General features: G+C 39.8%; 1 protein-coding gene across 1 annotated transcript in view; it reads right to left on the bottom strand.

The window, feature by feature from the left end:
- The window catches only part of LOC110198644 (protocadherin-11 X-linked-like), a 552,081-nt gene that overhangs the window by 343,124 nt on the left and 182,272 nt on the right, over window positions 1-26,685 (bottom strand). The window contains exons 3-4 of the mRNA XM_078147797.1: window positions 18,305-18,379; window positions 16,995-17,081 (exon numbers count right to left, since the gene is read on the bottom strand). Coding sequence (XP_078003923.1) covers window positions 16,995-17,081; window positions 18,305-18,379 — 162 coding nt within the window. The remainder of the gene's footprint in view (window positions 1-16,994; window positions 17,082-18,304; window positions 18,380-26,685) is intronic.

A 26,685-nucleotide genomic window follows, 5' to 3' on the forward strand; every position in this document is an offset into this window, starting at 1 on the left:
ACTGCAACATAGCTCAAGAGTAAAAATGAGTTCTCAATAACCAATCCAAATCTTCCACTCAGAGAAAATCTGGGATGGTTGCTTGTGCCTCTCCATGATATAGGAATGTGTGTTCAGAGCACCCTGTGACCAAATTAAATTCTTTGGTAAGGATGTTGTAGCTGTGGATTACCACGTGAGACTCCCATCTTTTAGGACATAGCAATGACATGTACCTGACTAGCCTGCTTCATATACATGCCAAATTTCAGACATGCCCTACCTACACCTCTGAAATTATGGTCCACATTGCAGAATCCACTGAATATAAAATACAGATGACAAGCCTAACGGTACACACTTTTTGCAAATGCAATATTACATTTCTATAAAAGTACATAGGCCAAACTCAAATCTGATCAAGTCTCTGGAGGTCTAATGCAAGCAATAATCTTAATGTCGTGAAGAGCTCAAATCAATGCTACTATTTCTTTCAAGAGATTTGCTCCCTTCATTAGTATTACTGTAGACTTTCCTTAAGTCATTCACTTGACCTTAACCAGCCATTTGGTGTAATGGTAGTGGTATTTCTTATATAAAAACTAGATTTGATTTGTTTCTATGCAACTTAGCAGCTGTTCCCTTTTAACTTGGGTATACAGAATATTAAGGCCTTTTATACAAAAGAGCAAAATAATGATACCTTTCCCCAAACCAGTTTATCTCTACCACTTCTAGAGGGAAGCAAACCATAAAAATGATTCTCTTCTATTAGATGTCTATTGGCATATTTTAGAGGCAAAACCTCTTTCCTAGATGGAAAATGACTTTGTAAAGATAATTTCTTATTCTTACACCATTCTTCTAGGGCAAACGAAGTTATCCATGACAAATGGACTTTTCTCATCCTAGAAGAAGGAAATATATATTGAAAAAACACCTAAAGCTGTTGTCTTCACTCACTACCCTAGCAGAACTGAGTGACAGACTAAAGGAATTTGACTGTGAATTCTCAGTTGTCACTTTTGGTATACCTTCACTATATTATACAGCTATGGCAGAATGAAAATGAGAAAGTCTGAACCAGTGACGGATGTCCTCCATTGCCTGGCTCCACTACAACAGCAAAGATGGCAATGGAGAATACAAATGTTGCGTCCCTGAGACATGTTGGTTTCTTGGCTAGACATACTATCAGTGTCAATGACACTGGTGACTTATAGGAACTCTGACTTGAGTGAAAAAGCAGAGCTTAGGCTTTTGCCAAATGGAAGGCACAGAATATGTTTCCAGGTCTCTCCTACCCCTTGGTCACTGGAACAGCGTCCTTCCTAACAAATTTCGATGTGATTCTCCTCTTGGGAAACCACTGAGTACCAATCCGTATCTGATGGCTATAGTTTTTATGACACCTTTGTAATATGACACAGAGTAATGGTAATATGAAAAAAACCAAATTAAGATAGAGAGAAACAAAAGCATGCATGAGAGACAGAGACAGAAACTGAGAGATAGAAAGAGACAGAGCAGAGAGAGATACAGAGATAGAAAAACAGAGTCAGAGGGACAGAGACAGAAAGAGAAAGAGAGAGAAACCAATTAGAAACTCTGAGACTCTCAATCTAGGACCCACCAGAAGAAAACATCAATTATCTTAGGGCAGTTTTTCTTGATTTACATATTGTGGCAAAAAAAGTATTAATGCATATTTCCTTCTTATTATTATCATGCTGAGCCCAATATCCTTGTACTTAACATTTTTGAAAATACTTATTCAGCATAAATAATCTATTTCAGAAATGGTCTTGACTTTTGGCATGAGAAGAAATGTCATCTGACTTTAGAATTCCTAGAGCTTGCAGTCCATTGACTTTAATTACCCAGTGTAATCCACAGTGCATTAGTTCAAAGCAATAAAGTCATCAACATTTCTAGATTTCTAAACTTGAAAAGGGCTTTAATTCATTTTGGTGTGAAATGCTACATACTCAGTCTCAGTTGGTATTTTAATTTCAGAAACAAAAACAGCATCACAAGAGTTTTAATATCGAGGGCTCATAAGATCTGGATGATTATCCCAGCAGCACCATTGTTACCTGTGTAACCATGGGGCAAAATCATTTAACCCCTCTGGCCATCGTTTCTTTATCTCAAAAAATGGATGGGGGTGGGGTGGTGGTATTGGACTGGTAGATTCCTAAAGTCCCTTCTAGTTTTAACATTCTATTATTTGAACACTAGATTGGCTGGGGTTGGGGGTGGCAGTGCTGCTACATTTTTCAAAAGAATAGACTGAATAGGCCAGACAGTTTTCCCTCCTTTTAGATATCAAAGATAGGGGTCCAGTAAATGAATGAGGTAGGCACAGGAGTCGGGGAACCTTTTCTTTCTAGTATTCTCTCTCTCCCTGAATTTATGTCATTTAGAAATTAGAATAAGGAAAAAACAGAAGTTAAAATCCATTCTCCTTTCCTTGCTCTCCAGGTAAACAAAATGTCTATAAGGCGACAATTACTTTAAAAAAATGCAGAATGAATGGCAAATGTATATCACATCACTTTCATTGAATAAGATCACACTAAGTGGAATATGTAAAATTGCTCAGGGTGTCATTATCCAGATTCTTATTTTGCACTTGTCATTAAGTTAATGTAAAAGTGGAAAAGTTATGATTTGATTTTCCACAAAACTTGTGTGAATAATGCCATTTCCCTGATGTTAATTAAACCCTTCAGGTAGGATTATGAAAGTTTTCAAGTCCATGATTTGATATTTCTTCTCTAGGCTCTTAATACCTACTGACATTATTATTAGCTTCCTTATGGAATCACACAGTAAGCTGGGAACTTGACTGTGTCGGTTTCAGCATTTCTATATCAGAATTACTTAGCAGGGAATACAACAGATTTAAAAACTTCTACGTTGAGTAATTCCACTCCTCGCTTGTGTGTGGGACTTTCCCAAGATGATAAATGAGGTTGTCTTGGTAAGATGGGTTAAGATAGGGGTATTAGATGCTATCCTCAGTCTATGACTGCCAAAGACACCATGGCTTTGATTATATTGTCACTGGACTTCAGTGAGGCTGATGATTTTGTGCAGCTCTGCCTCACTTAAATCCAGTCCATGCAGGATTCAAGACATCACCCTAGGTCGTCATTGGTCCTCTTTGAAAAGGAAGGACAAACACCAACAACAACAATTGTCAGCTCCCAATCTCCACACCTCAGAAAGTCCTCAACCTTAATCCTCCTCCCACTGTTAAGATCCTGTATAGCCTTCATGGTCCAGCTCAAACGCTGCACCCTCCATGAAGTAATTTCCAAAGACATCCCTGCATTGATCTCTCCCCTCCCCACCCCGGAGTCCTCTAAGTTTGCACTATGTGCTACGCAATTTAACACTTACTTACTATCTTTGGTTATTCTCTAAACTTAATATATACTTGTTAGATTGATTTGAATTGTATTTCCCACCAAAGATCCGAGTAATTACGAAAGGGGAGGGGAAGGATGGCAATTTCAGGAAACACTGTAAAGAAGAATTTTAGTTAGTTTCACCCAGCATGAGAGAGAGAAAAAAAATTTCTATTCAAAATGACTATAAAATGTGTGAAAAATTTGGGAATCAATTGGATAAGAGGCTAATGGACTAAAAGAGAATAGTACCTAGTTGACATTTCCAAATCAGCCAGCAATTAAATGAAAGTTATGACACCTGGGCTCTATTTTCAGTTCTTTTATACTTTTGTACTGTGACTTAAACCAGTCCCTTGACCCCACTGTGATCATTGTCCAGATCACTCAAGCATAAATAATAATATTCTCTTTTGAACAATGAAGATCCACTAAGGAGAAAATGCTTCTGTAAGTGCTCTAGACTGTAGCTGGGATATTATATTTTTCTCCTTTTCCTCCTGTTTTCTCAATAGCTCAGTTATGGTGGAGCTCATAATTGTGACCTGGTTGGTCCCCTCATCTCTCTACTTCACAATTTTGTAAGCAGTCCAATATCACCATTTAAAGATTGAGTCTTTAAAGATTGTTTAATGACTAAAGATAGACATTTAAAGATGGTGCTTACATGTTTTACTGATGAATTCTACCCATCATTTAAATGACAATAGCATCTCCTCCAGAACGTTGTCCCTAATCCCCCAGGCTGGGGACAGCCTTCTTTCTTTGACCCACGTAGCACTTCTATGACACTCTTATGAACTCAGGTAATAGTATTATTATCATCTGTATTTGTGTCTAATGATCTCAAAGAAATTTGTAAGCTCTATGAAAAAGAGAAGCGTGCCTTTTCTGAGCTTCATATCACCTCCAATACCCAGCACAATATTTTGTACGCAGTAAACAGTTAACATACATTGATTAAATGAATGACACTCTTGGGACCAAATATAAATTAAGTCACTGCCTAGGAGGCAACACGGGATAGTGTAAAGAATGTTGCTTTTTGAGTTAGAGGATCAGGGTTTGAATCTCAACTCTGCTATTTATTATTTGTGTGACCTTGCAGAAGTCATTGACAGTCAGGACTCAATTTCCTGGGTTTCTATGGTCCTCAAAGCAATTGGCCTAATATTTATTATTATTGTACTATTTAATTGCTGGGATTTTTTTTTTGGAGGGGAGGAGAGGAGACATGTTTGCTCTCACATGTGTTATGTATGTTTCACAAACTGCAAAGCATAACATGTTAATTAAGAAATGAGATGCATATTATTAAACACACACACTATATGTATATGTGTGTGTGTGTGTGTGTGTGTGTGTGTATGGTTTGGTACTATGAAATATTAATTTTAATAAGAACTGATAACAGTACTTCACAGTTGTGTACGTCCCCACATAAGCACACAATATGCCCAATTCTCCTAGAACCCAACCATCCCAACAACATGTTAGGTGTCTTTGAAAACTGCATTCCCTTACCTAAATTATTAGAATACTGAGGATTGCTGCTTTACCATACAGAATGGTAGCTTGGAGACCTGAAAGACTCACTAGCACTCCGCGAAATCATTTTGGCTTTGGAAAACCTGATTCTATCTATCCATCGGCTGTAGGTTAGTATTACTCGTAGATCCTATTAAAAATGGGGAGACCAATTCTGAGAGGTTAAGGAATTACAGATTCTCTGCTAAAGGGTTTCACATAGTCTTTTTCGCTCTTCAAGACAATCTCTTGATGCTGTTTTTTCTTTAATTATCCTATCTTTGTCACTGTTATTATTTTTTCTACTTTCAAGAATAGTACTATATATAAAGTGTATTTTTAGAGCAATATTCCTCATGTTCATTGTGAAAAAGATATGCTTGTTTAACCTTTCTGAAACAGGATGCTCAGAAGATTTTCTCCCCTGGATCATTCATGCTGTTCATGCTGCTTTGCTTATAAAAAAGGGCAAGGAATGATAAAAAAAAAAAAAAGCTGTCAATGACTCAAAAGTCATTAAAAAAACACATCACTTCCCCTGCACAGACACACAGCCATTGCAGCATAAATGTGCCCAAAGCTAAAGGGCCCACACAAGTCTGTTTCTTGAGTGAAATTATTATTAAATTTTTAAAAATCTCATCTCAGAATCACAGGTAATAATGATGCAAACCATGCTAGGAAATGACATTGAATGTCAATGTCAGTGCCCCAAATAAGCAACTCTTGAAGTTGTAAGATGAAAAAGGAATCACTCTCGGCCTCTTATCTACATTAGGGATGCTCAGCATACCCAGCAGCCCTGTCACATTGTCTTAGAGGACAAACTGCTGAAGAGAAAGATAAAATTGGTTGAATACAAATAAGCGGAATTCACTGCAATTAGCATCAAGTTTATAGATGTTGACACACACTGAGCCCAGACAGAAACAGAAATATCCGAGGGAGTAAGTCACAGCAAACGTATTCTGCAGGATCCACACCCAGATCAGATGTCCCTTGTGGCGATGGGTTCAAAGTGGCCCAGAGGAGTTGGGGAAAATCCAGAAAAGCAAGATGATGGAAATGTGGGTGATGCAAACCTCTGGACAAAAGGTGATTTGTGTATTTGTATGGACGAAGTAATATTTTACATAGCAATGTGTAAACATGAGGAGGGATCATAGGCTAGATGTAATTTTATTCATTGCTAAAGGCCTCAAGGTAAGAGCGCGTCGCCATATTCAATCCAAAGAGCCATTAACCACGGCCATTTCCTTGGCAGCCAAAGATATATTTTAGTGTTTTAATGCAACAGGACCATTGAATGTCAGCCTGCTGGGGTCTCTTTATCTTATAAAGCTTGGTATATTCTTCTTCTGTCATCAAAGTTCAGAATCAGAGATTGTAAAGAGCATCTGGTTTTGTTTGTTTCTCAGAATTCTCAAGTGAGTTCTTCAAATTCTTCTGTATTTTGCTTTCCATTGCTATTTTATCACCAATTGGTTGAAGATGAATTTCTCACCTGCTATCTTTTCCTCTCTTGACTTTGCTTCAATATATGGTTGCCCTCAAGACAAGGTTCACTTTAAGTTGTTTTCTCTGGGTTCTGATGACATGCTGTCACCAACAATTATTCTAGGCATCCTATTTGGAAAGGAAGCAAGTAAAAAAAGGAGACGTGGAGGGGAGAGGGAAGATCACAGACTTGGGAAGTGAGAGACCTGCCATGGAGTCCCAGCTCAGCCAGGGGCTGTCTATGGGAGAATCGGTTTGCTTTCAATGTTTATTAAATACTCAGTACATGCAGGAAACGACACTGAGGGTACTGCAAAGCTCAAATGAGGCAGCTCCTGACCTCGTGAAATCTCTAGTTTAGTAGGAGCATAGGGAACAAACATACAGTAACTATAATAGAAAATAACATAGGATAGAAGTAACAAAGAAGTATAAAACAAAGAGCTGGGTGAGGTCCAAGGGCTGGGGGAAGGTCATTATCGACTGGGCGGGGATTAGGGAAGGTTTCACAAAGGAGGTAGCATTTGAATTGAGTTTTAAAGGACTGGTACTCTGGATAAGAGTCAAAAGATGAAGAATGTGTTTGGGGTGATGGGGGAATGGGAGGGCATATGGCACGAGGAGAGATAGGGAGGCAGGAGAAAAGAGGGCGTATTTAGGACCAGTGAGTAGTCCTATTTTGCTGAAGCATAGACTATGTGAAGAATATGACATAAATTTGTAAAGGTCAGTTGGTACCAGATCTTGCATGGCCATTAATGCCAGAAGAAGAAATCTGCATTTCATTTGGTAAGCACTAGGGATCCAGTGAAAATGCCTGAGTAGCAGAGTGACATGACTATATATCCAGGCATAAGGAAGATGATTGTGGCAGTAATATAAGGACTAAATTAGTGGTAGGCAGGAGTAAAGGCTACAAGGACTGTTAGAAGGCTATTGGAGTGTTCTAGAATATCACTAATGAGGGTCTGTATCAGGACTACAGTAGTAGAAATAGAGAAGAGATGATGCAATTCAAGAGATATTCTGGAAGTAGAATTAATATGACTTACTAATCACTTGGCTATGAGAGATGAGAGAAGAACCTCTGAAAGATAATGCCCAGGTTTCAAACATGAGAGATGGGTCAATAATGATGCTGCAAGTAGAAATAGTGAGGTTGTAAATAGGCTGAATTTCAGAAAAGAGACAAGGTGCTCAGTTTTGGACATGTTGAAATTCAGGTGTCAGCGAACCAATTTTCTTGAAAGGCCTTGTAGGCAGGCAGAGATGTGGATCTGAAGTTGTGAGAGATGTCAGGTAGGAGTTCTAGACTGGGACGAACTCATCATGTCCTGGGATATGCATCCTTTCTCCTTGTCCCCAGGAACTGAACTCCCAGAAAGCTGCCCTGCATCAAGTTACCAGGAAAAGCTTATCACCAGACTGCATCACCTTTGGTCCTCACACGTCATCAGTGCCCTCAGGAGGCTCTCTCTCTCTCTGATTGGAGGCTGGAAGGCAGAGCACAAACCTCCTCTTCACCTCCCTTTTGTGGGTCATTTTGCTCCATTAGATTATAAGCTCCTCTGCGAGGGCAAGCACTGTCTTTCTTTTTCTTATCTGTAGCCCCAGTGTCTGACACACAGTAGGCCCTTAACAAATGTTTTTCGAATTGAAATTGAATGGAATTGAAAGTCTGCATTCACTCCAACCATCACTACTGACTCCTATCACTTGCTCCAAGTAGAAAATATGCTAGTTACTGATCTCCATGAGTGGTAGCATCATCACTTTGGCCACCTTCAACTTGAAAGCCAAGTTGGGGGGATGAGGAAGAGAAAGTGAGTTGAGGCAACTTCCTTTGCAACATTTTAAAATGGCACAAAAATTTATTGACCTTAGTTTAGAGCCAAATGCCTTTTGCAGAGGTATAAATTATATTATCTTTGATTATGTTATCTTTGCAGTGCTGGTTCTCAAAGACATTTCTTTTAGAATATTAAAAGAACAATTTACATTTTAATGCAGTTATAAAAATCCCTTTCAAAGCAACAGTGGTGACTGATGGTGAACTAAGTGGCATCCACACTAGCCGGAGTGAGTCCCTAAGTCGATAAACACTTATTAAGCACCTACTATGTGACAGGCACTGTGCTAAGAAGTGCCCTTACTAAATTGCTGGGGACTGAGGGATTTATAATCTTCTTTCACTCAAAGCTTTCATTTCTTCCTTTAAGATCTGCTGAGTAATATCTCTTAGTCTTATCTATTTGTATAGATTCTGTATAGATCATGGGTCTGAGAAATTCGTTATGAAGACTTTTTCACAATTGATTGTTTATCTTCTGAGTCTAAGTTTATTTATTTGGTTGTGAACTTGGAAAAAAAATGGGCCAGCTGCTTGTAAACACCTTGGGTTGAAGTGGTACTGGCTTTGAAAGACATGCAGGTTGTGTGTCTGCTAATAAATTATTGGGGAACACATCGATGAAGAGAAAATGCTGTGGTCTCCTCTGGTGAGCGATCCAGTAGCATCTAGGGCCACAGGCTTTGCTCAGTAAACCAGGTGTTCTGCCTCACTGTCATGGACTTGCTGATAGAGTATTTTATGAGGCTCCCTCGGGTAAGTTCTTTTCAAGTGAACTCAAACCTGGCCAGAGGTTTACTTCCCAAAGGCCTAGTGACAGTGTCATTGTGGGTGACCTGTTCTAGGTTATTAACCTCGATTTTCAAGAACGGGAGAGTCAACCACAAAAAGGCAAGAGACGGTAGGAACACAGTGCTCTAGTCTACAAAACGTAGTAACAGGAAAGGTCAGCAAGAAATAACAGCCCAAGAGAAGTCCTATGTACTTCAGAGCACAAATAAATAGAAAACAAAATCAGGAAAAAAATGTTTCAATGTCCAAGAGGCCTGAGACCAGCTAAATCACTCGAATACCACATCCTTGACACTGTGTGTATTCACAGCAAAGGGAACCATTTGATATCAATACACACAGGATGTAAAACTCACTGTGCTCTCAGGAAACGGACCCAGTAACACCAGAAGATATGTCAACTCAACTTACCACCAAGGAATGCCATCCCCTTTTATACACAGAAGATAACTGTCTCATATGGGCAGTGGGTTTACCGAAGATTCCTGGTGGAAATTTGGAATGGTCATGGCAAGGAATCACTCTTTTGGAAAAGGCCGTCATTTATCTCCTCCCCCAGCTCTGCCCGCCTGACAAAAACAACTTGACTCTAGTTTACACTGGCAAGGAATTATTAGAAAAGTTGGATATGTTTTGTAATTGCTACTGTTAACAGAAACCAATTCTGGATTTTTCTTCTTGGACCCTTATTAAGTTTCGTTATCTTGTAACCAATTCAACTTAAACAGTTAAGTTATTACGTGCTAATGTTTAGCCTATAATCTGATGCTAGTCTGAAAAGCAGAATGCATCATTTTGAATGAAATGCTCCTTTTTTTTCTCCTCCTGAGACTCATTCCTGCGTAAATGGCCTAGAGCTTATTGGGCATTTAATGTATGGGATATTTTCCGTGACTTCTTTAGATGATGCCTAAGGTCCCTTCCAGCTCCAGGGTGGATAAACCAGGCTTCTGGAGAGTCACTCTTGCATGGTGACTGGTTTTTCACAGTGTGACTAAATGGCAGTTCAAAGAGCTAAGAGGAATCATTGCTGCATCCATGTCTATAAAAGTTATCATTCCCATAACCTCCACCCATCAGAGTCCAACGTATTCCAGGTTGTGCTGCATGGGCTTCTTTGTTGATTTACTGGAAGTAAACACACAGGGTTCCCTAAATCAACCTTCCAGGCCATTAAGGGCTGGCTAAAAACACAACACACATAAGTCAGGGAATTTGGAAAGAGGTAAAAAGCTGTCTGGACAGATCAGTTCAGTTACATTTTGTTTTGACATTAGGCACTGCGTGAAGAATCATGTGTGACAGCACGGGCCCAAATTTATGTGACGAAATGTTTTGTTTCAAAAGTTTAGGATAAATACCTAAATACTTCTGATTTCCTTCTGAAATCTAGAAAGCCCCAAATCTACAACTGATTCATCAGAATGGCCGTGTATATAGATTTGTTTTTAAATTCTCTAAATATTTGCTACTGTACCCTTCATCTAGTTAGCAAATAGTGATGCCATATTTATCAACTTTTAAAAAGTTGATTGCCAGTCCTGGGGTGCTCCAGAACTCTGAAGGCATGATCGCCATCTGTTGTGACAATGAGGATTTCTCAGCTCCGGGTGCTCACAAGCCTTCTGGCTGTGGACTGTTAGCCATCTGCCATGCTGCCATGGTCTATTAACATGCCATGGGACTCAGTGGAATGTCAGGCCACACTTGGGAAATGCAATCTGGGAACAGGTGTTATTCCTCCGTGACTAGAACCATGGCATTCAGTACCACCGACATTATGAAAACGCAAGACTAGCTGGGGTTTGGGAGTCTGGTCACAAGGGTATGGATTATGATCAGCACTGTCCACATTGCCTTACAAGGGCTAAAAGTCAGTGTGAATATTTCTAGTTTTATGGACACAATCAGATTTTTGGTAGGATAGAAGTCTTTTTCTCTATCAAATGACTCACTCTAATTTTGCAGCTATATTTAGTACTAACCCAATAATAACTACCACTGGTTAAATGGATAGCAGGCCTGTGTTGGAATCAGGAAGACAGGTTCAAATCCTGCCCCTTGCTGAGTGATCATGGAAAAGTCACTTAACTTTAAGAACGCTGATCAACCACAATTCTACAGCAGCCATAGTAAGGAACGCTACCCATCTCCTCCCAGAAAGGCACAGTGAGACACACGTTTTAGACACAGCTAATGCGGGAATCTGTTTCTGCTTGGCTGTGCATATTCGTAACAATCATTTTGTTTTTTTTTTTCTTTCTTTCTTTCTAGCAGGAGAAAATGTAATAAATAAATGTTTGTCAATTAAGAAATTAAGTTAAAAAGCTTGAAAAGAAAAATGAATAATAGCTTAACTTCTTGTTATTCTTAAGGAACTTTCTAAGACTATGATAAGTTGCGGATGATTTCCAAAAGGCATCGGTAGCAGGATTTTCCACACTGGGAATTCACTATTCTGATGAAGTCTGTGATTCAGATCAGATATTTATTGAAGGTCTACTATGTGTTAAAACTAAAATTCCATACAGTGTTCTAGGCAAATATATCCCACACATTTTTCTCAAAATCTAGGGCAATGTTTTGACCAGAGAAATTACATGTGACTGCACACTCCTAGTACTATCTGAAAGTCAGGCTGTACTAAATGAAATATTATTTAACTAACGCAGTCATCAAATACTGTATAACTGAAAGCATACCCCCCAAAATGTCTACTTGGCAAAACTTTCTCTCCCTCTCTACCCAGAGAGGAGAGGTGATATTGAGAAGCTGGGAGACAGAACACTGCAATGCCCGATTTCCCTCCCCTTAGTGAGGGAGCATTAAAGTATCTCTCCCCCACTACCCCTGCCATTTAAACCCTGTTATTTCCCCTCTCTGCAGTCACACAGCCAACCAACATAGGAGTCCCTGTGGCCACCAACAACATTCTTTGATCAGAAAAAAGATTCCTTGGGATGAACTTAACTCCCCCATGAAGACTTTGGTGCTTGAAGGCACTACTATTATTACCTTATTACCTAAAGGGTTTTGCCTTTATTATGGCAATATGTCACTATGCCTAGCTACTCAGCATTCCCACTTCCCTCCATCTTCCCCATGTCCACTGTCTTCTGTTCCTAAAGGATCCCTGAAAATATTCTTCACCAAGCACTTCCATGCTGAAGCTTTGGAAAATCTGATCTAAACTTCCTCCTAGGTAACAGTCAGCTCACAGCTCCATGAAACACGGACTTTTCCATATCACACAGTACAAACATAACACAAAACCACACCCTGCTCTTTCAGTCAAAAGCTAAGTGCTCAGCACTTTGTAGGTGCATGAATTATGAAGTACATGGGACAGAATGGGGCTTTTCTCTGTATGTAACTGTGGCGCTTAAAAGCACTTTCCAGGATACCATCTGATGGGAAGACTGAGGCTAGCACCTGGAGAGAATTAATGATCATCAATACTTTGAAATTAATCATGTGGTTTCCTTAACCTGGGGAATCTTATCAAGAAACCACTATTGCTAAAGAGAAATTCTACTATAAATGGTCCCATTTAGTGGACATGCATGTGTCGAAATTCAAAATGCTGCTAAAGGACACTTGCATATTGGCTCCTGTAATTGAAAGAGATGGTTTCTCCAGTTATCTCAGTATCATTGTCCTTCTTCGCTGCTGAACAGAGACTCCAATTCTGGGCAGCCAACCTCTGCCTAGGGTTGCTTTATTCATAAGCAGTCTCAGAGTGTTATGAGTCCCCCTGTTGGCAACTGGAGGTCACTTCAAATGTTAAGAGTTTATTTACTTGGTAAAAAATTGATTAGCCAAACTGTGAATTTCTTAAGGGGAAACAGGAGAGACAATGTAAGATTTTATGATAGGAAGTGCTACACTAACATCTTTTCAATTAAAATACTGAATCAATTGTGTTATTTGCTACTATTCCGAGGTACTAGAATGTTTGGTTTCTACCTCTTTTAACCACTCCTAGCCAGCACCTTAGTTCAGGCCTGAATCACCTCTTACCTGGACTCTAGCAATGGCCTTCTAATCCATCTCCTTGCTTTGTCTCTCACCACTACAATCCATCTTCCACACAACTGCCAAAGTCATTTTCCCAAAGGGAAGGTGTGACCATGTCACTCCCCTACTCAGTAAAATACAGTGGCCCTCTATTGCATGAAAACAGACAATTTCTGTTTAAGTCAAGACTTCATAGAGCTTCCTGGGATATTTCTTATTGGAAAAGAAACTCACATATAAGTAAGGTCTAGGAATTGTCCATTAAGTATCATATGCTCTTTACTTCTCATTGCAGCAAGATACAATCTTGAACCACAGATGCCCATGTAAGCATTGTAGACATGAATAATTCATGAATATCAGCAATAACTATGATTTTGCCTGTACTCAGATTCCAAATTCCATAGGGGTATTATCATGGAGTTGTAGGCTAGGTTGTGGGAAAGTGGGAAAAGACCCCAAGCAGCCAATTTTTGTCTTATATTAATGCTTTTGGCATATAGCAGGTTTCTGCTCAATGACCACACCTATTTTTTGGAACGTAGCAGTGGAAAAAAGTTATTATATGAAGAATAGACCAGCTCTATTGGGGAATACACTTTTTCGGATCCCACTGCTTTTTATGACTAATTTGGGTTTTATGTAAAGCCCTTATACGTCTCTACACATTCTTTCTGGAATGTTAGAAAAGCAAGCCTCATAGGATTCTTATATATGCTTCTCTTAGGAAAGAGCTACCCTTCACTCTACCTTAGCTCTACCCTTAGCTCTGCAGGAGTGTGTACCCTTAGGTATGAGTTCTCACATTTTTTGGTTAAAATAGTAAGGATATGCGCATGGAACTCTGCCTTGTTTTTGTCTAGTCAGGATAGACTATACCCTGCATTCACATTCAGGTAAATACCCTCAGGGGCACGCATATGAGAAGGGGCACCAGTGGCGAGAGAGACTTGCCTAAAAGTAAATGCTAGAGCGCATAAATCTGGAAAGTGTGGAAATCTTGGCTGCCCCTGCTAAAGCCACAACTATGTGAGAATCAGACCTTTCTTGAGGGTACCCTCAACCTTGAAGCAAGGGATTCCTGGTAATGAACATGTTATCACTGACATCCATATGGTCTCTGGACTATGATTTCTGGGACCCTGGATCTGACCAAGCATGGAACTTTGAAAGCTGACAGTGGCAAAGCCATCATGGAATGCTACATTCTTCATGCAACGAAAAAGAAAACGTACACCAATTTATGCTAGATAGCATGTATAAAACAGGCCAACCTGCCATTTGTGACCATGTCTGTCTGTCCTCTCATTACTGTACAGATGTGGGAGTGTAAGCTTCTGGCCCTTGTGCATTGGAAATGTACTCTGATATGATTTATCTTCTTTGGTTGATGGAATTCATACTGGTAATAAAAAGCTGACTTGGAACTCCCAATTTTTTTATTTCCAGTTGTACTACTAAAACATTTTCTAAGGATCTTAGCAAAATTGCTGATCTTTCTCTTAGGAAATGGACACATTTGTATTGATTTTCTCCACTCAAAGAACAGCTGACCTATGCTTTCATGTTCCCCACTTTATTTCCATACAGTTAAACAGATATCTTGGAACTCTATGGGGGTACCATTTCTATCATTGCTCATACAAACCCCCAAACCCTTCCTTATTACATGAGTCATAACTTTTCTCTAAGTGTCAAGATAGAAGGGTTAGGAATGGACTCAAATATGTTCATAGGAAAATTGAAAGCTAATAAAATTTTCAGAAGCCTTCATCACATCAGCCATCTTGCCTAGTCTGATTGTGTTGTTTTCAAACCCAAAATGGATCTTTTGGTATTTAGTTAACGATATATTTTCTAAACAACCCAGCATTAACTTCAAAAGTAGCTTGGAGAAAGGGAAGATATGTTTAATTACGTAGAGGTAGCATAGTATATGACATACACTTAGTTGAAAAGTCTTTCCCCCCCTTCCCCCCCCACCCTGTACCTGTGCGAAGTAGCATTACAATAGAGTGCCTCCTAAACTCTACAGTTATACACGAGGGGATAACTTAGATTAGGATAGAGTCTATAGACAACAAAAGCTTCCAGGTACTGGGAAAAATGAACAAATAAAGGGATCTCAGGCAGAAACCACTCAAGATAGACAAAAGGCTAATGTTTCCAGGTCCAATCTAATACAGGTAAAGGAATATGAAAAATAAACTAATTTGTCAGAACTCAATTGAGCAGGTGGTATATCTTACACAAATCATCAAGATTAAATATTTCCCATCCAGGAGATATTTTGGTATCCCTGGCACTAATCGACTTCTATTTATCAGTCCAAGAGAGCAGGCTTTTACTTGGGTAGGTCAAACTACTGGACCTCAGGAGGAATAGGCTGATGTCATGAGGCCTCTTGAAAGCAACTGTTCTCATTGCTTCAAGAGAGTCTCATATGTCAGGAATCTGTCTGTAATTTTCTGGGAGGCCTTTGTAGATATTGATTTAGTTGAAAGTGTTAGTTTGTGCACACCTCAGAACAGGTCCCTAATGACCTGCAAGTAAAACGTCTAAGTCAGTATGGGGAGTCCAGTAAAACTTAATTAACTGAGAATTCAGTAATTCCACATTTTGATCTTTTGGAAAAAGGCTCTTCTGAAATCTAATTTTGCTTAGCAAGCCCTTTCTTTTTAAATGAATCATATTACAGAAATGTTCTACAGGGAATACTTTAAAATACTTAAGAAGAGAAAGCCCCCTCACATACTTCAAGAGTATTCATCAAAATAATAATATTACCGACCCACCGTTCCTTAACAGTATTAATAATAACCAACATTGTGCCAGGCACTGCGCTAAGGGCCTTACAGTTATTATCTCATTTGATCCTCCCAACAACCCTGGGAGGTAGGCGCTATTATTTTCACCCCCATTTTACAGATGAGGAAACTGAGGCAAACAGAGGTTAAGTGACTTGCCCAGCGTCACGTGAAGCTAGATATGAATTCATATCTTCCCAACTGTGGCATGGCACTCTATTCAGTGTGCTACTGAGCTGCCCAGTAGCGGTAGTGATGTGAATTCATTCATTCACTCTTTCTTGACCCCTCCTGTAACTAATAACATACATCTCCAAGTAACTAGTTAGAGGTTTAAACACACCATCTGTCTATGAAAGAGTGAAACTGGCTAGACTAAATGGGAGTCAAAACTTTGCTTCATTAACCAGATAGTCTACCTCACTGAGCTAACTAGTTACAGAGAACAGAGACCTTTTAAAAGGCTCCCTGGGGCAGCTAGGTGGCACAATGGATAGAGCACCGGCCCTGGAGTCAGGAGGACCTGAGTTCAAATCCGGACTCGGACACTTGACACTTAACTAGCTGTGTGACTCTGGGCAAGTCACTCAACCCCAATTGCTGCACAGAAAAAAAAAGGCTCCCGAAGAGCTACTATGAAACTATAGGTTACATGAAGGAAAGAATATGAGTAGCCTAGTTTGAGTTGTGGTTTATACTTGAAAGTAATCAAACTGTCTTGCTTTACCAATCGTCATTTGAAATTGTTACCTATTTAAGATGGGTGCTCACCTTCATTAATCAACAGCAGCTCTACTCGGAGTGAGGTTCAAGCAATAAAGTTCAAAGTAATCTGGACTGAGATCAAAGCATCCCTTTGAAGAGTCGTTCTCGGGCTTTTTTAGTCCACTGACCTGGGCCCTGACTTCCATGTGGGTAAAGTAGGCAGGTATCTCTACTGCATAGGATGAGAGATGTTGGGAATCCCCCAAAGTATTGACCTAAATTCCATCATTAAAATATCTATTTCTTCCACTAATAAGCTATCCTTTTGAAATACAAGTAACTTTGGCAGGAAGTCATTATAGCAAATATAGTGAATATTTCTCATTTACTAATTCTTTCCCATACCTGAGCAGAAGTCCAGATATCCACAGCAGTCTCCTGAACAGCTGGCTCTCTCAGTGGAGTATGTGGTCTAGCAGATGGCATCAAATGCTTTTCAAGAAAAAAAAACACATGGGAAAGTATGTTTTGTTGTTAGTTAATAGAAAAGATTGCCAGCAATGGCTTAGAACAAATGTATCTCAATAAATGTGTATTTGCAATACACACAAACATTAGTAACACTTCCTAACGACTTTTATTACTTTGCATTGTGTCCAGGATAGCTATTTCATTGCTTTTATCTTTGACTGCTATCATGCTATGATGCCAATGGTCATTTTCAGGATCAGGCAAACTCAGTAGGGAAAGGAATTCTACGTGATATTTGGCTGTGGACATTCCCCTTCTAAAAGGAAGTCATGTGGCCTAAGGGATAAGGAGCTAGGCTTGAGGCCAAGAACACCTAGTTGTAAGGCCCACCTCAGTGTTCAATGCACTCATTAAGACAAGAAAGCGTTTGCATGGGTAGCGCGGGTGTCCCTCATGAGTTCCCTAAACCAGTGAAACCCCAGGTCTGATTCATATCTGGAGGCTGCCCTAATGGTGCAGATTTGATGGGGTTGGCATCATTTCTGAACACAAGAGCACTGCCCGGGGAAGGCAAGGTGTCAAACTGTAGAGCTCTTGTCAGAGAGCAATGTGAAAATACTGGCTCCTTATCAGATATGAGGATACCAAAAGCCAACTTTGTCTTCAATTTCTCCTTGACCTCGCCTTCCTCAGACCATTTCAGTGGGCCAAAGACCCAGCACATACTTCATCCTGTCCTGCCTTCTACTTTCAGCCAAAAGAACCATCTCTCTAGAATCAAGTGGACTAAGGGACTAATAGGATTGCTTCTTGTGAGATACTAATAAGTGCTAGCATAATCAAATTTCTTCATACCAAAGACAATTATACAAAGCACACCCTCACATAAAGTCATTAATTGATGCTACGATATCGTAAATGGGTTCTATGGATTGAATGATGTCACAATGGGGCTTCCAGACTTTACAATGAAGCTTGGTCATAATCTATTAATGATCGTATCATTTCTTGTGAAACGGCACCCAGTAGAGTCATATCACTCATTTAGTCTCTATCGGTATAGATGATGCCATACTCCAAGTAATGAAATGGTACAAAAGATGGGCCCATGTGAAATTTGAGGGCCTTTCCAAGTATATAATGAGAACTACGGCTTTATAATCTCACATGCAAATTCACCAAAGGTTTCTAGGAAGTAAAACAAACAAACAAACAAAAATTTTCAGAAGTTTTTGCTTTCTTACCAGAGGGTGAGTCCGGATAGCAATGACATTTGGATCCTTTAAAGCAGGGTCAGTTAGCCCGAGCTCGATTACAGCCTTTTGGAGGGGGAAAATGGGGAAAAAAAAACCATACTGTTTAGTTATATGCTAAAAACAGAACAGCAACAACAAACCATTTAACATACTAATAAAAGGAAAAAGCAGACTAATTGGTATAAAATTCGGTAAGGCTTGAGAACCCATAAGCAGATAATTACATGGTATCATTTATGCTTTTTTCAGTTACTTACACCTGAGTCTAATTTCAATTTTCTATTTCCCTCTTTTTTACTTCTGTGAAAATTTTTCTCTTATTAAACAAGAAAACAACATGTTTGAAACTTTGATAACAACACTTTGATACTGGTCTGTTCTCTTAAGACTTGCGTCCTTCTATTTCCTAATGGATGGGTATGTGTGAAAAAAATCTAACTGATCAAAAGCAGTTGCCACAAAGGGCTAAGAGAGACAAGAAAGCACATTAGCCAACAAATGGTTAATCTCTGTTAAACGACAGAGATGGCAGCCAAAGGTAACAACAGCTCAGAACACAAACAAATCTGTAGAACACTACAGAGAAGAACCCTGGAAGGGAAGGAGAAAAAACAACTGTACAAAACAGCAAGATACAATAAAAATGAAAGAGAAGCGTCTAAAGAAAGCTCAGCATGAGACTCAGTGAAACCATGTGATGCCAACTACATATGTAAATGAACCTTAAATGATAATGGATATTAAATGCAATGCATTTCTCAAAGCTTCTGTAACCATTTTCATCATCAATGACAGAAGAGCTCCCACATTTGGACTCTAATACCTCAGGCCCCAAAATGCCACCAGAAGAAGTAGAAATGGATACTAGTGAAGACAAGGTTAGAGATAGCAGCTAGATCTGACCAAGGACATGCCAAGGAAATGTGGGAACTACTTCTAAATAATAGAGCAATTGTTTTTCAAGATATCTCAGGGAGGAGGAGAAACAAATGAAATAGGGTCAGTGATGATATTACCACCCCCCCCCAAACAGTACATTGAGAGATCATTACCTAGTAATCCATGTGCCTACTTTTTCACCTTAAAAAATCTTTATGAGTCTGATTTATTTATACACCTAGTATAATAGAAAGCATATTGGTTCAGGTATCAGAGGACCTGTTTTCAAATCCCACTTCTGACCATTTACTTCCTGTCTAACTTTGGGTACATCATCTCACTCTAAGATTAATACTTGTCAGTATATGTTTACCAACACTGTTATGGCAGTTGTCTTCTGCAAGATTCTAATGGCAAAGGGGTTCTCCAAAAGATGGGGGGTCCTCAAGGTGCTTTTATTTGCAATTGATATTGAACTGATTACATCAAGCCCCAGAACGTGACAGCTCCTCCTCCACGAGATCCACGATCATTCAAAAATGAGATCAACCTAACAATTCACACAAGAAAAACTACAGGATGAAAAATGCCTATTGACCTGCTGATAATATGGTCAATTCACACATTTAAAGTTGAGACCTTACATTAGGGACAGGAACTGCAGATGGACAGTAATTTGGGCCTGGACCTGAACAGAAAGAAGAGCAGTGATTGTTGGGGAAGGAAGTAAACCATTAGCTTCATAGGAAAATGGAGCTTAGAGGAGGGGAGGGAGAATGCTGGTTTACCAAAAAGAAGATTGGGAAGTCTATTCTGATCAGTATTTATCACACAGCTAGAGACCACATTTTTAAAGGAAAAGCTAGACGTCACAATAGAACCTTCAAAAAGAACCACAGACAAAAGCAGATCTAAAAGCTGAATTATGCTTCTGTTACCTAGCTTTCAATTTCCAATGTGGCCTTCCCATTTGTGTCTGTGTCAAGTGAGAAGGAAAATAGCCAGAGAAAAAGAAAATGGGAATCCACTGGGTGTTTCCCCTATACTCCGCCTCCCACCAATCTCTCAATGTCTCAGCAAAACCGGATCTTCTCCCCTCTCCACAAAGGCCTTGAGCATTTGAGAGCTTCTTACACAAACCCAAACAACCACCATGAGCCTGTATAAAAATGCAGAGGCGATTTGTACTCAATTAAGTGGTTAGTAGACGTGTCAAACAAAGCTTCTAGAGGAATAATAAAGCAACCATATTTGCTTATTCCTATACACTGATATAAGGTGGTGCAGTAGATAGGGGACCACGCCTGGAGTCAGGAAGACACGAGTTCAAATCCAGCTTGAGACAATTCCTAGCTGTATGACCCTGGACAAATCACTTCACCCTGTTTGCCTCAGTTTCCTCATCTGTAAGATGAGCCGGAGAAGGAAATGGCAAACCATTCCAGTGTTTTGTTTTGTTTTGTTTTGTTTTGCCAAGAAAACCCCAAATGAGATCACGAAGAGTCCGACTTGACTGAAATGATTGAACAACAGCAAAACTGTTCACAAGTGTATGGAATTGTAACACAAAGAATAAAATACTTCAACTGCCCATGTGTCTGTCAAGACAGAGAAACAGGGAAGGCAACATGATGTGAAAGATAAGGACAGAAGGAAGCCCAGTTTTCATGCTAGCTCTGCCGCTAACTAGTACCTCATGTTATCTTAAAGCTTCAGCTTCCTCATGTAGGTAAACTGAGGACCCTGGACTATGTGAGCTCCAAGAATCACTTCAGCTCTAACATTCTATGCTAGGATTCTAAGGTGCTTTCTTTTTACTTCCTTTTTCAATGCCTAAGTTTCTGCAAATGCAATATTAAGTGAGTTTTTCTAAAGAACATTAAGCATAGTTTGACAGTGCTATTTAAGGTGACAAAGATCACATCCAGGGTTCTTAGCTAGAAGAGAAATAACTCATGAATTAGCTATGAAGGAGCTTTAAGAATAAAACATTATGTTTGTATAAAGCTTTAAAAAAAGACTGTGTTACAGAAGGAGATTCCCAATCAACTCCCAAGAGAGGGCCATGTGTGTACTCAGCTTTTACAAGTTTGTATTTTTCCCAAGTCTGCTAGAGTTACATTTCCCATGCATACTTTAAGCATCTGACTTAAACATACTCTGTCAACTGTGAACAGTTTGATGGCTGTCTGTGCTGTCTTCTACCACCTACATGAAACTGCATTCTAATGCCCATTGCATCAAGTAGAAATAACAGTCTGGGGGGGTAAAGGTTTAAAGTTATGGGAATGTGTCTTGTTTTGAGGTTGTCCAACTAAGACATCATTATAATTTGCCAAGGCTACTCAGTGATGCATTGGCTACTAAATGGGATTGATTAGTGAAATGGCAAGAAAATTGTTAATTTTCTATAAAAACATACCACTAAAATTTTTGTTTGTTGTTGTTAAGTCATTTTCAGTTGCGTCTGACTCTTTGTGACCCCATTTGGGGTTTTCTTGGCAAAAAATACTGCAATGGCTTGCCATTTCCTTCTCTGGCTCATTTTACAGATGAGGAAACTGAGGCAAATAGGGTTAAATGACTTGCCCAGGGTCACACAGCTAGGAAATGTCTGAGGGTGGATTTGAACTCAGGAAGATGAGTCTTCCTGATTCCAGGCTTGGCGCTCTACCAACTGTGTCACTTAGCTGCCCACCAAACATAGGGAAAAACAAATATGTTATGTCCTCACCCAATTCTCCTTACAACCCAACACCCAAAATAACAATTAGAATGTATATCAACCAAATAAGATCTTCTGAAATTGGGGAAAGGGAGAGAAATCTCCATTCCTTCCCCAGTTCAGGAAGCCGGAACACATCGATTATCTGGACTTGCCCACAGGCAATGGTTTTCTCATCTTTAGTTCTTCTTTCTGTTGGAGGAAGAAGCCAATCTAGATATTCTCCTTCCCCTTTCAAAATGAAACCAAGAACAAAATTCTGCTTCTATGTGAGGGGACTGCGAAGCTTTTCTACTTCATGAGGTCCCAGGTTCTGTTTCTTGCTGCTTAATACTGACAAACTGTGGGTACAGACTTGAAGCTTCCAGATTAGAACACCAATCCAAAGACTGCTCCTCAAAGATGTGAGAGATGAGGAGAGGAAAAATGTACAAGGGATAGTTAGAGCTGACCTTTGGGGCCAGAAAGGTCAAAAAATCCTTTCCAATTATGCTGTGACTTTTCCAATCTGTTCTGACGTGGTTACAGAGAAGAGGTATTCAGCCCAAGCCCACACCCCTCTCGTTGTCCTGTTCTCATCTTTCTCTTCTCGTAGGGTTCTGGGCCCCTATGAGAACACGGGGGGGGGATACTTCAGGATTCTAAAATCCTGGGGTGATTTCTTCTGGCCTTACTGGTTCAACTACCATCTCTATTTGCAGAGGACATGCAAGTGTGCTTCTTCCATTTCTCAGTCTGTCCTTGGAGACCAGTTTGGGTAATTTCCTTTGTAAAATGTTTCACATAGCTCAATGGTCAGATGGTTTAAATGGGAAAATAGCAAGCACATGTCACACTGGACATTCCACCAGAAAGTCAAAGTAACCACACATCATATTAGCTGTCCTGAAGAGGCATGTATATTGAGCTGAGCATAAGCTGGATTTAGATTTTGCTTTTTAATATTGCATACTTTGGCTCCACCATGGGAAAAAAAAATTGGGCACCAACCTCACTACAAAGGAGAAGGGGGCAACAGCAGGAAATATCGTTTTACCTTGTGTTTTTTTTTTTTAATTAAGAGGCTGAGGCTCCCTATCTCACTCAGTCTGGAAGTGCAATGAACACTTACAGGCATGATCCCAGGGCTGATCAGTGTGGAAGCTTTGACTGGCTCCATTTCTGATGTGGGCCTATCCATTCCTCCTTAGACAGCCTACTGGCCTTTTCCTCCTGGGTACTCACCATACTGGTGCTGAACTTCATGCATACACTTATTGGCTTTAGCCCCTCTACACAGCTCAGAATTCCTGAACTCAAGAGATCCACCAGCCTCAGTCTCCCCAATAACAAGGATTGCTGGCTTGAACCATTAGGCCTAACTAGCTTTTGCCAAGAAAATTAAGTATGTTCCTTAAAATTCTTGAGCAATGGAATATAGTTGTATGATTTTTGCTTCTTTATATGCATTCAATACTTAATAACATCATACTTTGCCTTCCTGAAAATTGATGTCAAATTGTCAAGGGGAAGGTAAAGTACCTCTTATAGGAAGCATGGAGTGTCTGTTAAAGCCAAGAAAGAGAGAGCTGGATCTGATTAAAAAAAAAAAAAGAATTCCAAGACTTTGGGCATCTCTTGCACTCATGCACCTAAGCATTTCCATCAAGAAGTGATAACAAACATAATGCCAGGAGAAAAGCTGGTTCATCCAGCATTTTCTTGACCAGCTATCTCTCTTAACCAGCTCTTCTGAAGACAGATAGTACAGAGATGATTCTGGTACCTTCTAAGTATTGACACAGAGGTGACGATGCTCACTCTATGTAGGCAACTTCTATTCTCCCTAACCTTTACCAGACCTTCACAGGTTTCATGGTGGGGGAGAAGTAAGGGCATAATCTGTATTTCTAGGTCCAGGAAAGTCTCATCTGTACTACCATCCCACCCCACTCTCTGGAGATTTTGGCAATAAAATCTCTGTTAAGAAGAGGGGATGGAAATTGATCATGTCCTGCTGTGAAGCAATCTGATGGCAAGATATTATCGTTAAGCAGAAGGATCCCTGTTGGACGGATATGTCTCCGTCCCATTAAAGAAGTCAGGTAGTTGGCATGATTGCTGAATCAACATGTGTTAAATACTATTACAGATGAGGCACTGGGCTAAAAGCTTAAGATACCAAGACAAAAGTGAAAAGGGGGAGCCAACACAGACACATATGAGTAGACGCAAAAATATACCCCAAAATACACACAGCAGGAAGATGGCATTAGGGTCGTATCCTGAAGGACCCCAAGGAATACAGGCAACTCTACCTTTGGAACTGTGGTTCAAGTTATCCTAGTGTTTCCAAATACCATCACTAGGATACTGAGGGTTTGTGGAGGGATGGAAATACATTCATTTTAGCCCAGCGGTTATAGAGTATGTCTGCCTCCCTAGCCCCACGTGGACTGTGGGGACTGGTGACTTCCTGTTGGGTCAGTCATAATGGCTCAACTTTCCCCATAGACTCCAACCAGCTGAATTTATGTCACGGTTTTAGAGATGAGACAGACCAGAAACTGCACGATTTACTAATGTTTCCTGTCCACAGAGTAATTAGGAAGCATTTATCAGAATTGAAGGGCTGTGCAAACCTATGTTTATCAGCATGCTGGCACAGAGAGGACCCTGCACATCTAGAAGACCTTATACCCCATGATTAATCCCCCTTTTTTGCTTGCAAATTGGTGTCAGCAATACAAGCCTACTTGCATTTTCTCTACTTCCCAAAACCCAAACCTTAGCATCTGGAACAAAAGCTAAACATGAAATGTGGCATAATTAGTTAGGGACTGAATCAAGAGAACCATGTAGAAACAATTTTGTCAAAAGACATTTTCGGAGCTATGTTGTGGCATTCTATAAATATAAGCCAAAATTTATTTTGAGATTTCTATCCCCTCTGGGGCCAACAACTGTCATCCATAAAGTTAAGATGGTCCTGAAATTTTGAGTATCAGAAGATTGCCTACGTTTAGACAATAACTTGTCAACCCTCTCATCTTACAGATAAGGAAACTGAGATTTTGAGATATTCATACTTTCATGTATTCAATATAGTTATTTAAGATGTGCTATTACATACTAGGTTTCCCACAAAGTCAGTAGTTGTCATACTTACATAGTCAAATCAATATCTATGTCTTCCTTCTCTTGACCCCCCCTCCCCACAGTGGTTAAAGGGCAAGAATAAAAAAAAAACCAAGAAGTTGTCACTGGAATGGAATCTTAACATGGCTTTATTAGGTGATAGCATGGCTTATGTACAGAAAATAATAAAAAAAAGTACCCACTCATGGATAACAAGATTATTTTGTAACATTTACAGTATAAGGAACCCATCCTAACTATGGACATGTCCTTTAAAAAAAAAATGAGATCTTGTTAACAGATGCAGAAACTCAGTGAATCTCCTGTTTTATGGATCAAGCAATTTGAAGACGACAATCCCAAATGAATTTCATGAACAGTGAAGGTACTAAATCACCCAAGATTCTTCCTTCCCAACAGGAAGAGTCTAGGGACTTACAATCCTGGCATTTTCAGAGTTCTTGAAAATGTGACTGACTCTGCCCTAGAGGAAGCTGGATTAAGTCCTCTTCAAATATCTGAGGATCCAGGAGAAATTGCTGTAGCTAGACTAAACAGGCTTCTAGGACCAAACCAACTAACCAGGCCAGGGGTGGGGAACCTGCAGCCTAGAGGCCATGTGTGGCCTTCTAGGTCCTTGGGTGTGGCCTTTTGACTGCGTCCAAGTTGTACAGAACAAACCCTTTTATGAAGGGGATTTGTTCTGTGAAGTTTGGAATCAGTCAAAGGGATGCACTTGAGGATCTAGAGGGCCACATGTGGCCTCGAGGTTGCAGGTTCACCACCCCCTGAACTAGGGGAACCTAGTTTCCGAACTCAAAATCATTACTTAGCAGAGACAGGGCTCTACTGGTATCATAGCATGATAAGTCACAGTCCTATTCAACCTTAAAATTCCTCCCTGTTTCCACATAGCCATTGCTTTGTGAACATAAACTCAACCTTAAAGTATGAAAAAACAAAAAGCAATTTATGTAGATTAATGATGCTATTAATTAAAATTATTTTCTAGTATTAAAAAAAACTTTGCTGATTTGTTATCACTTGTTGCTAAGTGTAATTTTCATTTTGAAGAGGCTCCAAACCATGCATAAAGTTTGTAATACAGCCATGCCATACTAAAATGAAAAAATACACACACTTGCAGTGATGAAAAGTGGAATGGGAGTTCAGAATACCTGAGTTCTACTCTGGGTTCTGTAAAGCACTAGATGCATGGCCTTGGGCAAGTTGTCCAAGATCTCTGAGCCTTAGTTTCTTCATTGGTAAAATGATGGGGTTAGCCTAGATGATCTCTTAGGCCTATTCTGCAGCACCAAATCCTATGAGCCTCTGATTTCTTTCTGGGTTGCATTTTCCTCATGTATTAAATAAGTTTCATTTGAACTAATTACTAATGCCTAAGATCCCGTCTAGCTATGGGATGATATACTTCTATACTTAGCGGGTTTCCCAATTACTTCTGAGAGCCTATTTGTAATGCTAAGGGATGAATGGAAAGAGTTTCAAAGTTCAATCTGGCCCCGGTTAATCAGCTATGGCCAGGGAATAGGACAGGGTTTGGGCTAAACGAACAGTGCATGAATTGTCGTCATCATCATCATCTTCTTCCATTAAACCCCACTGGCCTAGGAAAAGAATAGGTATT

This window comes from Phascolarctos cinereus, unplaced genomic scaffold (assembly GCF_003287225.1).
Source record: "Phascolarctos cinereus isolate Bilbo 61053 unplaced genomic scaffold, phaCin_HiC Scaffold_8;HRSCAF=390, whole genome shotgun sequence".
NCBI classification, from domain to species: domain Eukaryota; kingdom Metazoa; phylum Chordata; class Mammalia; order Diprotodontia; family Phascolarctidae; genus Phascolarctos; species Phascolarctos cinereus.